The following is a 13,069-nucleotide window of genomic DNA, read 5'->3' as shown; positions in this document are numbered from 1 at the left end:
CACTTTATTTGCAGTTCTTTGCATTTTGAGGGCAGCTTTTTTATTTTCTGTATGACCAAAGGAAATGCTTACAGAATACTTCTGCTGCTTACTAGAGTGTGGTGACTGTCTTGAGGAAAGCACCTATTTAACTGAGCTATGACCTGAACCAGCATGTTTACATATGGAAAGCAAAGTAGTCGACAAAAAGGGAATAGAGTGGGTACTTTCTCAGAAGTGAATAAAGGAAGTCTGTCATTTCAAAATAAGCAACAAACAGTAAATTTTAGTATAATCAAGTACAAAAACTCACTTAATTTCAGATTCCATATTGTAAATAATTTTAAGAAACGACCACTTCTTGAATTTTGATATTTGATATTCTTGAATTTTAATATCAAGGATTATCTACAATTACCCAAAAACTGTATTAAAAAAATTCCCCTCTCCAAGTACAGAGATATATAAGGTGGTGATGGGGGGTAGTGTGTTTGTTTTTGTTTTGGATACTGAGGGCTTACTATAGTATTTATGCTCAGGGATTATTCCTGGCAGTACTCAGGGAACCATATGAGATGCTGGAGATCAAACCCAAGTAAGCCATGTGTAAGCAACATCCTACCCACTATATTATAGCTCTGGTCCCAAAGAGGATTTTCAAAGCACCTTAAAAATAAATTAATTGGACCAACGAGATAGCATGGAGGTAAGGCGTTTGCCTTCCATGCAGAAGGACAGTGGTTCGAATCTGGACATCCCATATGGTCCCCCAAGCCTGCCAGGAGCAATTTCTGAGTGTAGAGCCAGGAGTAACCCCTGAGCACTGCTGGGTGTGACCAAAAAAAAAAACAAAAACAAAACAAAAAAAATTTATTATAATGTACCAGAACTCATTTCCCCTTTGTTAAAGAGATCTTATAAAGTTGTAAATCAATGTCATTTATTATTTTTCTATGAATGTTTTTCATAATATGTTACTCATGATTAATATTTTCACTTTATATTTACATTTCTATTTATTCAATATTATCCTTTTATTTCACTACATAAGCATATTTAGGGCCACAATGGGCTGAGCAATCTTACATGCTTTAGATGTAAGAGGGCAAAGTCTTCTGAGATTTGCCAGGAGTGATCCCCAAATATCAAGCTGGCAATAGTCCCTGATCATTATGAGATATAGGCCCCAAATTCACACCCTGTGCCATAAACTTTTAAAATCCAGCCTTAGTTTTCCTGACTGGATCTAGCCTGTACTGTCACATAAGAAAGGATAGACAGAAGAAAAGATGCTCCCTATGCAATTACACTGGCTCCTACCCCTTCTACAAAGCCCTCCTTGCCAACTGGCACATGCCTCCTGTGACATCAGGCCCATTTGCCCAGCTCTCTTAAAGAGATAATAAAATGGCATCATTTAGGACTTTATGACCTCGCACACAGGATGGGAACTAATCTACCACATAATAGGCAGTTTTATTCATATAAATTAACTGCAAGGGGAGAGAGCTGACATCTCAGTCCCATGGGATCAAAGCCCAGACATTTCTCCAGCTCTCTACCATCACTGCCACTTAAGTCTTATCATCCTGACATTCAACCATTGCTTACTCATATTGCACAGTCAATGTACTCTAACAGCACTTGGCTCTTTTAAATGATAATGTTTTTTTTTTTTTTTTTTTGATCTTTGGCCCACACCCGGTAATGCTCAGAAGTTGCTCCTGGCTTGGGGGACCATATGGGACACCGGGGGATCAAACCGCGGTCCGTCCAAGGCTAGCGCAGGCAAGGCAGGCACCTTACCTTTAGCGCCACCGCCCGGCCCCATAAATGATAATGTTTTAAGTCATTTCAAGGACTTGGAGAAGTGATAATTCAATAATATATCTATTATTATAATTCCTAAGAAAAAGTAAATTCGACTATTTGTAGTCCAATTGTTATTTAATTTTGGCTCCAAGTATATTAATTTTCTTTCTCAGAAGACAGCTACATTTATATATATTTATAGGCTTTTATCAAAACTCAGAACAAATCTTTAGTTTGACCAAGCTATCTCTGGAATATTTGCTTTTGTCTGTTTTGAGTTACACCCAGCTGTGCTTGTGACTTACTCCTAACTCTGAGCTGAGGGATCATGCCTAGAGAAGTCAGGGGATCAATTGGAGTGTCAAAGATCAAATCTGGTCAGTTGAGGTAAGCACCTTACCCACTATACCTATTTCTAGTAGGTTATGCTAACTAAGTCCGAGATTTTAACCTTGAAAAAAAAGTTTTTCAGGACAATCAAATTTGTTTCTTTGATTTTGTTTGGGGGGCATATGGGAGATTCTTGTAGGTTACTCCAGGCTCTACACTCAGGAATCACTCCTGGCCATGCTTGAGTTCCTTATGGATACTAGGATAGAGCCTGGTGAGTAGCATGCAAAGCAAACACCTTACCTGCTTACTATCGCTCCACTCTGAACAATTAGATTTTAAATGTAATTTCTCTTTTCAAAAATTTATGTGTGTGTAGTTTTTGTATTGGGGTCATACCTAATGGTGCTCAGGGGTTACTCTTGGCTTTGTATTCAGCAATCACTCCTAGTAGGCTCAGGGGGATCAAGGCTCATGGGAAATCAAGGATTGAACCTCGGTTGGCTACAAGCAAACTAAGTGCCCTACCCTCTGTACTATTTCTCCGGTCACTTGCCTTTCAATTTTTTGGGAATCATGATCTTCTAAGTATAAGAATCATTTTAGACAGAGATGACATTTTCTACAGGGAATTCCTTAAGGATGTTTCCCATGACATTGACAAATTATTTAAATAAAATTCTATCTCAAAAACTGCTATTATAAAAGGCATATTTATTATGTATTAGACTTTATATTGAGCACTAATTATTTCATTGAGTTCTCTGACATAAGTATTCTTATCCTCATTTTATAAGTGAGAAGTCAAGTTAAGCTTTTTTTTGTTTGTTTGTTTGTTTGTTTTTGGGCCACACCCGTTTGACGCTCAGGGGTTACTCCTGGCTATGTGCTCAGAAATCGCCCCTGGCTTGGGGGGACCATATGGGACGCCGGGGGATCGTTCCTTGGTAGCGCTTACAAGGCAGACACCTTATCTCTAGCGCCACCTTCCCGGCCCCAAGTTAAGCTATGTGTCAGTACATAGAGAGGGTTTAGGTAACACATCTCAGATCAGATAACAAATACAGCAAAAATAAGAACCAAGTTTTCTCTCTTTTTTTTACTTTTTTTTGTTTGTTTTTTTGTTTTTTGGGCCACACCCGGTGGTGCTCAGGGGTTACTCCTGGCCGTCTGCTCAGAAATAGCTCCTGGCAGGCACGGGGGACCATATGGGACACCAGGATTCGAACCAACCACCTTTGGTCCTGGATTGGCTGCTTGCAAGGCAAACACCGCTGTGCTATCTCTCCGGGCCCCCAAGATTTCTCTCTTATTAAGCAAAAAGAAATCAAATTAATTAGAATGTACATCAAAGAAAGCATTAAATATCTGGATCCCTTATATGGCAATTGTGCTTTTTAAAAAAAATCCCATTTTAATAATTGTCTTCACCTTGATGAATGAGATATATGTCTTTTGAGTCACACCTGGTAGTACTCAGGGATTAGTCCTGGCTCTGTGTTCAGGGATATAACCTGACAGAGCTCAGAGAACTATATTGGGTGCGGGTCAAACCCAGACACGTTGTGTGCAAGGCAAACACCTAATCTACTGTACTATTGCTCTGGCCTCCATTGCTGAATAATTTGACTCATTCTTCTGAGAATTTCCCAATCCGAAGAGGTGAAACCAATTAATAAACATCATTTCAAGTCTGTGTTTTCTAGAAAAGGAGGTACAGGTCATAACCTGATGTGTGTTTTTTTTTTTTTTTATGTAAGAGGTTATGGCAGTATTGACTTCATACAAGCAGTCAATGAATATCGACATCTATGAGGTTTTTAACTGCTAAAGCCAGACTTTTGGAATGTGTCTCACATAAGCCAGAGGCAAATGAAAATCGTAACTGAAGAGGATGAAAGAACTCTTTCAGCATTCCTATAGTATTCAAACAACAAAGAATCCAGTTGCTTGCCATATTTGTACTGGCTTCAGTCCAACTAGAGATCTTCATTCATAGTCAACCTTATATTGGAAATTGACGTGGTTCAGTGTTTGATGGTCAATTTCACATTACTTCAGCTATACCTGAAAAATGTTTTTAGACAATTTTTACAAATCTTTGCTGAAGTTCATCCTACCATTTTTAGTCAAGAAGCAGTGCCAACAGCATGGGGCCATACCAAAGAGAATCTAGTTCCATATCCACAAATATTGAAAGTACTTGAATTTCTTGAGTTTTGTTGCCCAAATGTATTAGATCAATACAACTTTCAGCACCAATAGACAAGCCTTATTGCTTTGATCCCAGAGCTCTGATTGTATTGTTTCCTTTCAAAGAAAGAGCTGCAGTTAAGTAAGAAAAAGGAGACAGAATTTTTGAACCAAAGCACCTGGTCCTGCAACTTCAGACTTGGCATGAGTCAACTCCTTTGATTTTGTAAAATAAGAGACTACGGAATGCAATTTCTCTATTGATTCTAAAAAAAAAAAAAATCAAGATTATGTGATACACTGTTCTATAGCCCATTTTCTGGAAGAAGATTAGACTCAGTTCAATTTCCAAGTATTTTTGTGGAGATAAACACTGTCAGGCCTATCACTTAAAAACCAACTTTGGGGGCCAGAGAGATAGCATGGAGGTAAGGCGTTTGCCTTTCATGCAGGAGGTCATCGGTTCGAATCCCGGCGTCCCATATGGTCCCCCGTGCCTGCCAGGAGCAATTTCTGAGCCTGGAGCCAGGAATAACCCCTGAGCACTGCCGGGTGTGACCCAAAAACCAAAAAAAATAAATAAATAAAAAAAAAAATAAAAAATAAAAACCAACTTTGCATTTGTGCAATTAAAAGAGCTTACCCCTGGCCAGAGTGATAGCACAGCAGGTTGGTCATTTTCCTTGCATGTGTTGACCCAGGCATCCCATATACTCCCCAGAGCCTGTCAGGACTAATTTGTGAGTACAGAGCCAGGAGTAATCCCTGAGCGCCCAGTGTGACCCAAAAACAAACAAACTAACTAAAAGCTTATTCTGAAATAAATGTGGACATTAAAATCACTTGAATGGTTAATACAAATATAACCTAAAGAAAACATAAACTTTTATTTATATAGGGGTTTTTTTGGGGGGTGGTCACACCAGGATTACTCCTGGCTCTGCACTCAGTAATCTCTCCTGGCAAGTATGGGGGACCATATGGGATACCAGGATTCAAACCACCATCCATCCTGGATCAGTTGCATGCAAGGCAAAAATGCCCTATTGCTGTGCTATCTCTACAGCCCCTTATTTATATAGTATTTTGATTTTACAAAATATGTGTAAGATAACAATGTGCTACACATGCTGACGTTCATTTTCAATATACCAACAAAAAAATGACACAGTGAAAAATCCTAAATATTATGAAACTCCAGTCTTATTGTATAAATCCAAGGGGCTTCATAACTTGAGCAATTTAGTGAGACTTTAAAGTAGAAATGATTCTATTCTATCTTGGAGATAAACCAATAAGAATGAATGTAGGAGGGGCCAGAGCGATAACACAGCGGTAAGGTGTTTGTCTTGCATGCAGCCAACACAGGACAGACCCCGGTTCGAATCCCAGTATCCCATATGGTCCCCCGAACCTGCCAGGAGGGACTTCTAAGCACAAAACCAGAAGTAACACCTGAGCGTTGCCGGGTGTGAGCCCTCCCCCCCAAAAATAATAAATATAAGAAAGGTTGTAATGCTAGAGGCAAAGCAAACAGGCTATTGCATAAAAAATTCTTAGAAATGCATAGTGCAAAGATTCATAAATTCTGGTAAATCCAATGGGAACCTCAACGAAGGCTACTACTTGCTGGGGTTTCTGATTTGACAGAAAAGTATTATGCACACAGAGACCAAGCATTTATCACTGCATACATGCAAAACAAAAATTACAATTGTTATAAATATCCCAAACCAAAGACCCTATGTTCAGCTTCAACTGACTCTTGTACAATGACCAATTCAACTATTCACAAAGCTCCACCCATCTAAATATCAGTCTTTTAACTTATAATGAACAAATAATTCATTAGATATAATTCAGTCGCTTTGGAAATTGTCCAAAAGGCTTAGAGTTAAAATATTAACTAGGCACACTTACCCAATATGGTTGGTTCGTAAAGAAATTTCCAGTTCTCTTAGCACTTGCGTGGATTCTTGAACACGCCGTCTGAATTTCTGAAATTCAAGAAAATATATTCTCACAAATTTCCTCAAGTCATAAAACTACAATTTCTTTATAAATAGCTAAATAAAATACAAAAACAAACAAACAAACAAACAAAAAACAACCTCCTTCTAAAGAAGAGTTCTTCAACATCTTTTTTCCGCAAAGCACATATATTCTTTCTCATCCCAAAACCCAGTAAACAAAAAAAGGGCAAAGTAACTTATTTCCGTCCCTTTATTTTGGGGGGGGGGGGGAGTGTGTGGAGTGCCATACCAAATAACGATCAGAAGTTACTCCTGGGCCCGGAGAGATAGCACAGCGGTGTTTGCCTTGCAAGTAGCCAATCCAGGACCAAAGGTGGTTGGTTCGAATCCTGGTGTCCCATATGGTCCCCCGTGCCTGCCAGGAGCTATTTCTGAGCAGACAGCCAGGAGTAACCCCTGAGCACTGCTGGGTGTGGCCCAAAAACCAAAAACCAAAAACTAAAAAAAAAAACACAAACACACAAAAGAAGTTACTCTTATCTCTTCACCAAGTATTACTTCCAGAGGTTCCAGGGGAATCAGGGATGATAAGGATATAACCCAAGTCAAACATATGCAAAGTAAGTGACCTGCCCGCTGTGCTATCAATCCAGACCATCATGTCCTATTTTTGAAAATGTAGACAATCGTTCTCCATTCCACAATAATATTCACCAATATACCTATGTGTTCACCCATATTTTGATGACTAATGGCACCCAGTATGGAGTTGTTCTCACAGCTATCGCTTACTAGAGAAAAAGGACACAAGGCACATCTGTAGAGAGATAAAAGCAAAGGGAAAAGTCCAAAGAAATCAAATTTGGGGGACAGAGCAGTGGCACAAGCAGTAGGGCCTTTGCCTTGCAGCGCTAACCTAAGACAGACCATGGTTTGATCCCCAAGCATGCCATATGGCCCCTCAAGCCAGGAGAAATTTCTGAGCGCATAGCCAGGAGTAATCCCTCAGCATCACCAGGTGTGGCCCAAAAAGAGAGAGGGAAGGAAGGAAGGAAGGAAGGAAGGAAGGAAGGAAGGAAGGAAGGAAGGAAGGAAGGAAGGAAGGAAGGAAGGAAGGAAGGAAGGAAGGAAGGAAGGAAGGAAGGGAGGGAGGGAGGGAGGGAGGGAGGGAGGGAGGGAGGGAGGGAGGGAGGGAGGAAGGGAGGGAAAGAGAGGAAGAAAAAAAGAAAGAAAGAGAGAGAGAGAAAAGAAAGAAAGAAGAAAGAAAGAAAGAAGGAAGGAAGGAAGGAAGGAAGGAAGGAAAGAAAGAAGAAAGAAAGAAAGAAAGAAAGAAAGAAGAAAGAAAGAAGAAGAAAGAAGAAGAAAGAAAGAAAGAAAGAAAGAAAGAAAGAAAGAAAGAAAGAAAAAGAAAGAAAGAAGAAAGAAAGAAAGAAAGAAAGAAAGAAAGAAAGAAAGAAAGAAAGAAAGAAAGAAAGAAAGAAAGAAAGAAAGAAAGAAAGAAAGAAAGAAAGAAAGAAAAAGAAAGAGGCAGTCAGCATGCACCACATTGCTGTCATCAACTCTTTAGGCACAGTGAGCCATTATTGGCTTTTATTTTACTTTTTGTGAAGGGGGATAGTTTGGAAGTCACACCTGTCAGTAGTTCAGGTGATATTCTTGATTGTGCTAAGAGAGTCACTCCAGAATCAGAACTCATGAACTATATTTAGTACCAGGAATTAAACCAGAATCAGCCACATGCAAGGCAAAATATGCCTTATAATATCTCTGTGGTCTCTGTAAGTCATATTTTTTTTTATTTTCAGAAATGAGGAAATGGGTGTAAAAAAGGGGGGCACACTCAATGATTTTCAGGGCTTGCTCTGTGTTTAGAGATCACTCCTGATGGTGCTTGGAGGACAATATGATGTCTAAGTTGAAGCAGGGTTAGTCAGATGGAAGGCAAATGTCCTACCATCCTATCTGCTATACTCTCAAGCCTCAAGGGAGGTGGATAGGGATAGAGTTAGAGTTACCCTAACATTTTCTGAAAGTGAAGTCAAGGTTACCTCTGCCCCAGAACCCTCATGTGAAACAAAGGTTCCTCATCTGGACCGCCTTCCCTAAATGTACTTCCACATTCCCCAGCCTCTCAAAAACTTGCCAATTCTTTGAGAAAGCCCTGGAGTCTGTCTTTCTTCAGAATTCCTTCCTATTGGGACACTTTTCTCTCTATTTTCTCTGCATTAATCTCGAGGATTTCATTGGGTTGCCAGGCTGCTCAGTCCCTTTGGAACAGATCTTGAAGAAACACTGATTTACAGGGATCAAATAATGAAGCCTCCCCTAAAAAGGAAAGTCAACATAAGTAACCCCCCCCCCCCCCCAAGAAGAGTTGTAGGCTCTCTGTACTATAGACCCAAATTACTTCCAAGCAAGCTGCATGATTTTCAGAAAAAACTTTGTGGAGAATTTTAACCCAGACTTCTCTTCTGCTATCACAGTGTAGTAGAAACTGGGTTATTCAGCTAAATAAATAAATAAATAAATAAATAAATAAATAAATAAATAAATAAATAAATAAAATACAATACAGGTCCACAGAGATGGCTCAAAGGGTTACGGTATATGCTCTGCATGAGGGGTTTGTGGGCAATCCTGGCATTATATTGTCTACCACCTACTATACTAATAGTAACCCCTTGAGCATCACTCAGTGAGTCCACAAACCGAAAAAAAAAAAAAAAAAAGAAAACCCCAAGAACAGGAATGCTCAATGGAAAATCCATGGCCTGGCCCAGGTGGAGCTAAGACCACCTCTGGGTTTCCAGCCTGCAACGACTTCTTTACCTTTTTGTCAGCAGAAAACTTTCTGCTTCTTCCCAAACTTCTTCCAGGGCCCAAGAAAGCAAACCATTCCCCAGTTGGGCCTTGATTGTCTTTTTGGAAGCACTTAATATCAGTCTCAAGTTATAATGAAAAACAAAATGAAAGTATCCCCAGTGCAATGATAATTGAGGGGTGATCCACCTTTATGTCATGAAAGGCCTAAGAAATGGCAGGAATTCCTATAGTTTGGATGGGTGCCCAATCCCAGCACTTCCTAGCCAAGGGGATGCAACTGAGGGAGGGTCCGTGGCCAAACAGCTAAGGAAATCATTTCTAAATGTGCTGACTGCTTTGTGGTTGAATCCAAGTGTGTGCTGCTAGCACACATGGCCTTTAGAGAAGGGATTAGCTATCCCAGCTATGTAATGTGCTGGGTTCAGACTTCTTCCTGCTGCTCTACGAACTCTGCCTTGTGCTTCTAGGCAAAGTCAACCTTGACATACAACTTCAGTGAAGCACAAGAAATATAAGAAAATGAATAAAGAGCATCTGCTGAAAGATTAAGATATTTAAAAAAAAACTCAATGGAAGGCTGTAGGAAGTAACATGAACAAAATCAAAACACCTAATTAAATATGACTGTGCAGTCCCCACACGTCAGTATGACTGCTAAGGAAACATTTGCTTCTCCCCTAGTCTATTGTCTTGGGAAATGTTCCATTTTCAGTTGGACTGTGAGATTTCTCTACTGTTCTCAAGTCCTCACACCTTCCACTTTGACAACATATAGTTTTTGGTTGGCAGAGGGTGTTGGTATTGGTTGTAGTAACAACCAATGGAGCCTAGAACTTTCAGATATCACTCCTGATGTGATACAGGGGACCATATATGGTGCTGGAGATCAACCCTGGGTTAACTGTAGGCAAAGTAATTGTCTTACCCACTATGCTATCTCTTTAGCCTTCGCTTGTTTTGAGTATACAGCTGGTGGTACTGAGGAGATACTCCTTGGCTTTCTGCTTGTGGTAGTACCTGAAATGCTGCAGTGATTAGGAGACAGGGTGGGGAAAAATCTGTACAATTTGTTGGGGTTTTTTGGGGTTTTTTTTTTTTTTTTTTTGGTTTTTGGTTTTTGGGTCACACTCAGCGGTGCTCAGGGGTTACTCCTGGCTGGCTGCTCAGAAATAGCTCCTGGCAGGCACGGGGGACCATATGGGACACTGGGATTTGAACCAACCACCTTTGGTCCTGGATCAGCTGCTTGCAAGGCAAACACCACTGTGCTATCTCTCCGGGCCCAAAATCTGTACAATTGAATAGAAATGAACTATACAGTGCCAGGGATCAAATCCAAGTATCTTACATGCAAAGCATAAGCTTAGCTTCACTAATATATGCTTCAATTGTCTGGTTTTCCTCAGAAGACTCAGAGAAGCAGTGGAGACTCCTGCAATATGCTTCATTTCATACGCACAGTGTTCACAGCGCACCAAGCTCATTTCTGTACGGCAGTAGCCTTCACCCTTGCAAGACAGCAACATCAACACTTCACTTCACCCAAGCACAAAATAAGCACCACCTCAGGTTAATAAAGAGGCTGGAATGGGAAGTTCTAGTGACAGCACATCTGATTTAGGTTCTTCATTCCCTAGTAGTTTTTTTTTGGGTTGGTGTTTTTTTGTTTTTTGTTTTTTTGTTTTTTTGTTTTTTGGCTTTTGGGTCATACCCGGCAGTGCTCAGGGGTTACTCCTGGCTATATGCTCAGAAGTCACTCCTGGCAGGCTCGGGGGACCATATGAAATGCCGAAATTTGAACCACCATCCTTCTGCATGCAAGGCAAATGCCTTACACCTCTATGCTATCTCTCTGCTCTCCCAGTAGTTTTTATTTAAAATTCTTTAGAAAAAAATCTAAATAGAATAGAGTATTTTTTAGAAAAGAACAAATTATATGTTTTATATTTATACTTGATCTTAGCCAAAAGGCTGAGAAGCAATATATGTTTTATATTTAAAGTTATATGTTTATATATGTTATATATAAATATATATATGTTATATATATATATATATATTATGTAGCCTTCAGGAGAGATGAAGTCATGAAATTTTCCTATACATGGATGTACATGGAATCTATTATGCTGAGTGAAATAAGTCAGAGGGAGAGAGATAGACGCAGAATAGTCTCACTCATCTATGGGTTTTAAGAAAATTGAAAGACATTTTTGCAATAATTCTCAGAGACAAAAGAGATGAGGGCTGGAAGGTGCAGCTCACGACATGAAGCTCACCACAAAGAGTGATGAGTGCTGTTAGGGAAATAACTACATTGAGAACTATCCTAACAATGTGAATGAGGGAAGTAGAAAGCCTATCTCGAGTACAGGTGTGGGTGGGGTGGGGAGGGGGGAGATTTGGGACATTGGTGGTGGGAATGTTGCACTGGTGAAGGGGAGTGTTCTTTACATGACTGAAATCATACAACTACAATCATATCTGTAATCATGGTGTTTAAATAAAGATTAAAAAAGTTAAAAAAAAAATAAAGTGAACTATAGGTGAGCTGATGGGGGCCAGAGTGATAGCACAGTGATAGGGCATTTACCCTGCATGCTGCCAGCCCAGTACTGAACTGGGTTCAATCCCCAGCATCCCATATAGGTAGGTCCCCCAGGAGTATTCTGAGTGCAGAGTCAGGAGTAATCCCTGGGCACCACCGGGTGTGGCCCAAAAAACAAAGCAAGCAAACAAACAAAAAAGATTAGCTGCTAAATAAATAAAGTATTCAAGAATGCAAACCAGTGAAAGGGCTCAAAGGTTGAGCACAAGATGCATTTATTCCCCATTACTGCATGGGTTCCAAAGCACAACTCAAAGTAGCCTCTGGGCAATCGCTGCTCAAGCAGTTATCTCAAAATAGAAAAAACAAAAACAAGAAAAATTCCCCATACAGTCCATGGAAAACTGCTCACCTGGATATTCAAGATCAAACTGAAAGGCCTAATATAAAATCTTCCCTCTCCTCCTACCATAAAATAGATGAGAGCATTAAACTTAATTAACTGCATGCCATGATTTACTCCAAACAAAATTCTCCTTTAATTTACAGGAGTTTGCTGGACAATTATATAGCATGGAACAGATTGTGTTCTACTGCCAGCCTCTTACAGAAATCTGATTAAAAAGTTGACTGAAGCACCCAGCATCTATTTTGTTTTTCTAAGTTGAGTGATTGGAAAAGATAAAGCAGACAGACCAAACAGGCTCAGAGGAGTGCATGCATGAACAGAGCAGACTTTTAGAATGAAGAGCAACTCAAACAGACATGCTTTGTTTTGGGCTTCTTATTGTCTTCATGGGCAGAAAATTCTCTGAGCACCTTATTTGGTGGTGATTTTGTTTTGTGTTCTTTACCTTCACTCAGGCACAGTGTTACAAAGGAGAAATATAATCCCAACCCCAACCCCTACCCCTTTACCCCCAATAAATCCATTTGTTCCCTCAAATAACTTCTGCTTTTGGATTATTCCTGGCTATGTGCTGCGAAATCACTCCTGGCTTGGGGGACCATATGGAATGCCGGGGGACCGAACCACGGTCTGTCCTAGGTTAGCACGTGCCAGGCAAATGCCCTACCACTTGTGCCACTGCTCTGGCCCCAGCTTTTGGAGATTTAGAGCTGACGACTAAAAAGGTTCCTCTCTGTAGTGATAGTATAGAGGATAGGGTGTTTGACTTTCATGTGGACCTAAGATCTATTCCTATAATCAATCCCATATGGTCCTCCCGAGCTTCATAGATCATAGAACATAGACCCAGAAGGAAGCCCTGAGTTGACCCAAAAATAAACAAAACAAATTAAGAAGTGCTCTCTGGACATTTGTAACTTTTCTTTCTTTTAGAGCAAAATGTTTGGAGAGATCATACTCTGTGAGAGGGAAGCACTCTGGCATGTGAACTCACCCCAACAT

General features: G+C 40.1%; 1 protein-coding gene across 3 annotated transcripts in view; it reads right to left on the bottom strand.

Moving 5' to 3' along the window:
* FMNL2 (formin like 2) overlaps window positions 1-13,069 on the bottom strand; it is a 350,132-nt gene that overhangs the window by 101,497 nt on the left and 235,566 nt on the right. For all 3 annotated transcript variants that reach the window (XM_049773056.1, XM_049773055.1, XM_049773057.1), the window contains exon 4: window positions 6,235-6,311. In XM_049773056.1, the coding sequence (XP_049629013.1) occupies window positions 6,235-6,311 (77 nt within the window). The remainder of the gene's footprint in view (window positions 1-6,234; window positions 6,312-13,069) is intronic.

This window comes from Suncus etruscus, chromosome 5 (assembly GCF_024139225.1).
Source record: "Suncus etruscus isolate mSunEtr1 chromosome 5, mSunEtr1.pri.cur, whole genome shotgun sequence".
NCBI classification, from domain to species: domain Eukaryota; kingdom Metazoa; phylum Chordata; class Mammalia; order Eulipotyphla; family Soricidae; genus Suncus; species Suncus etruscus.
This window is presented reverse-complemented; position numbering and strand designations above follow the sequence as displayed.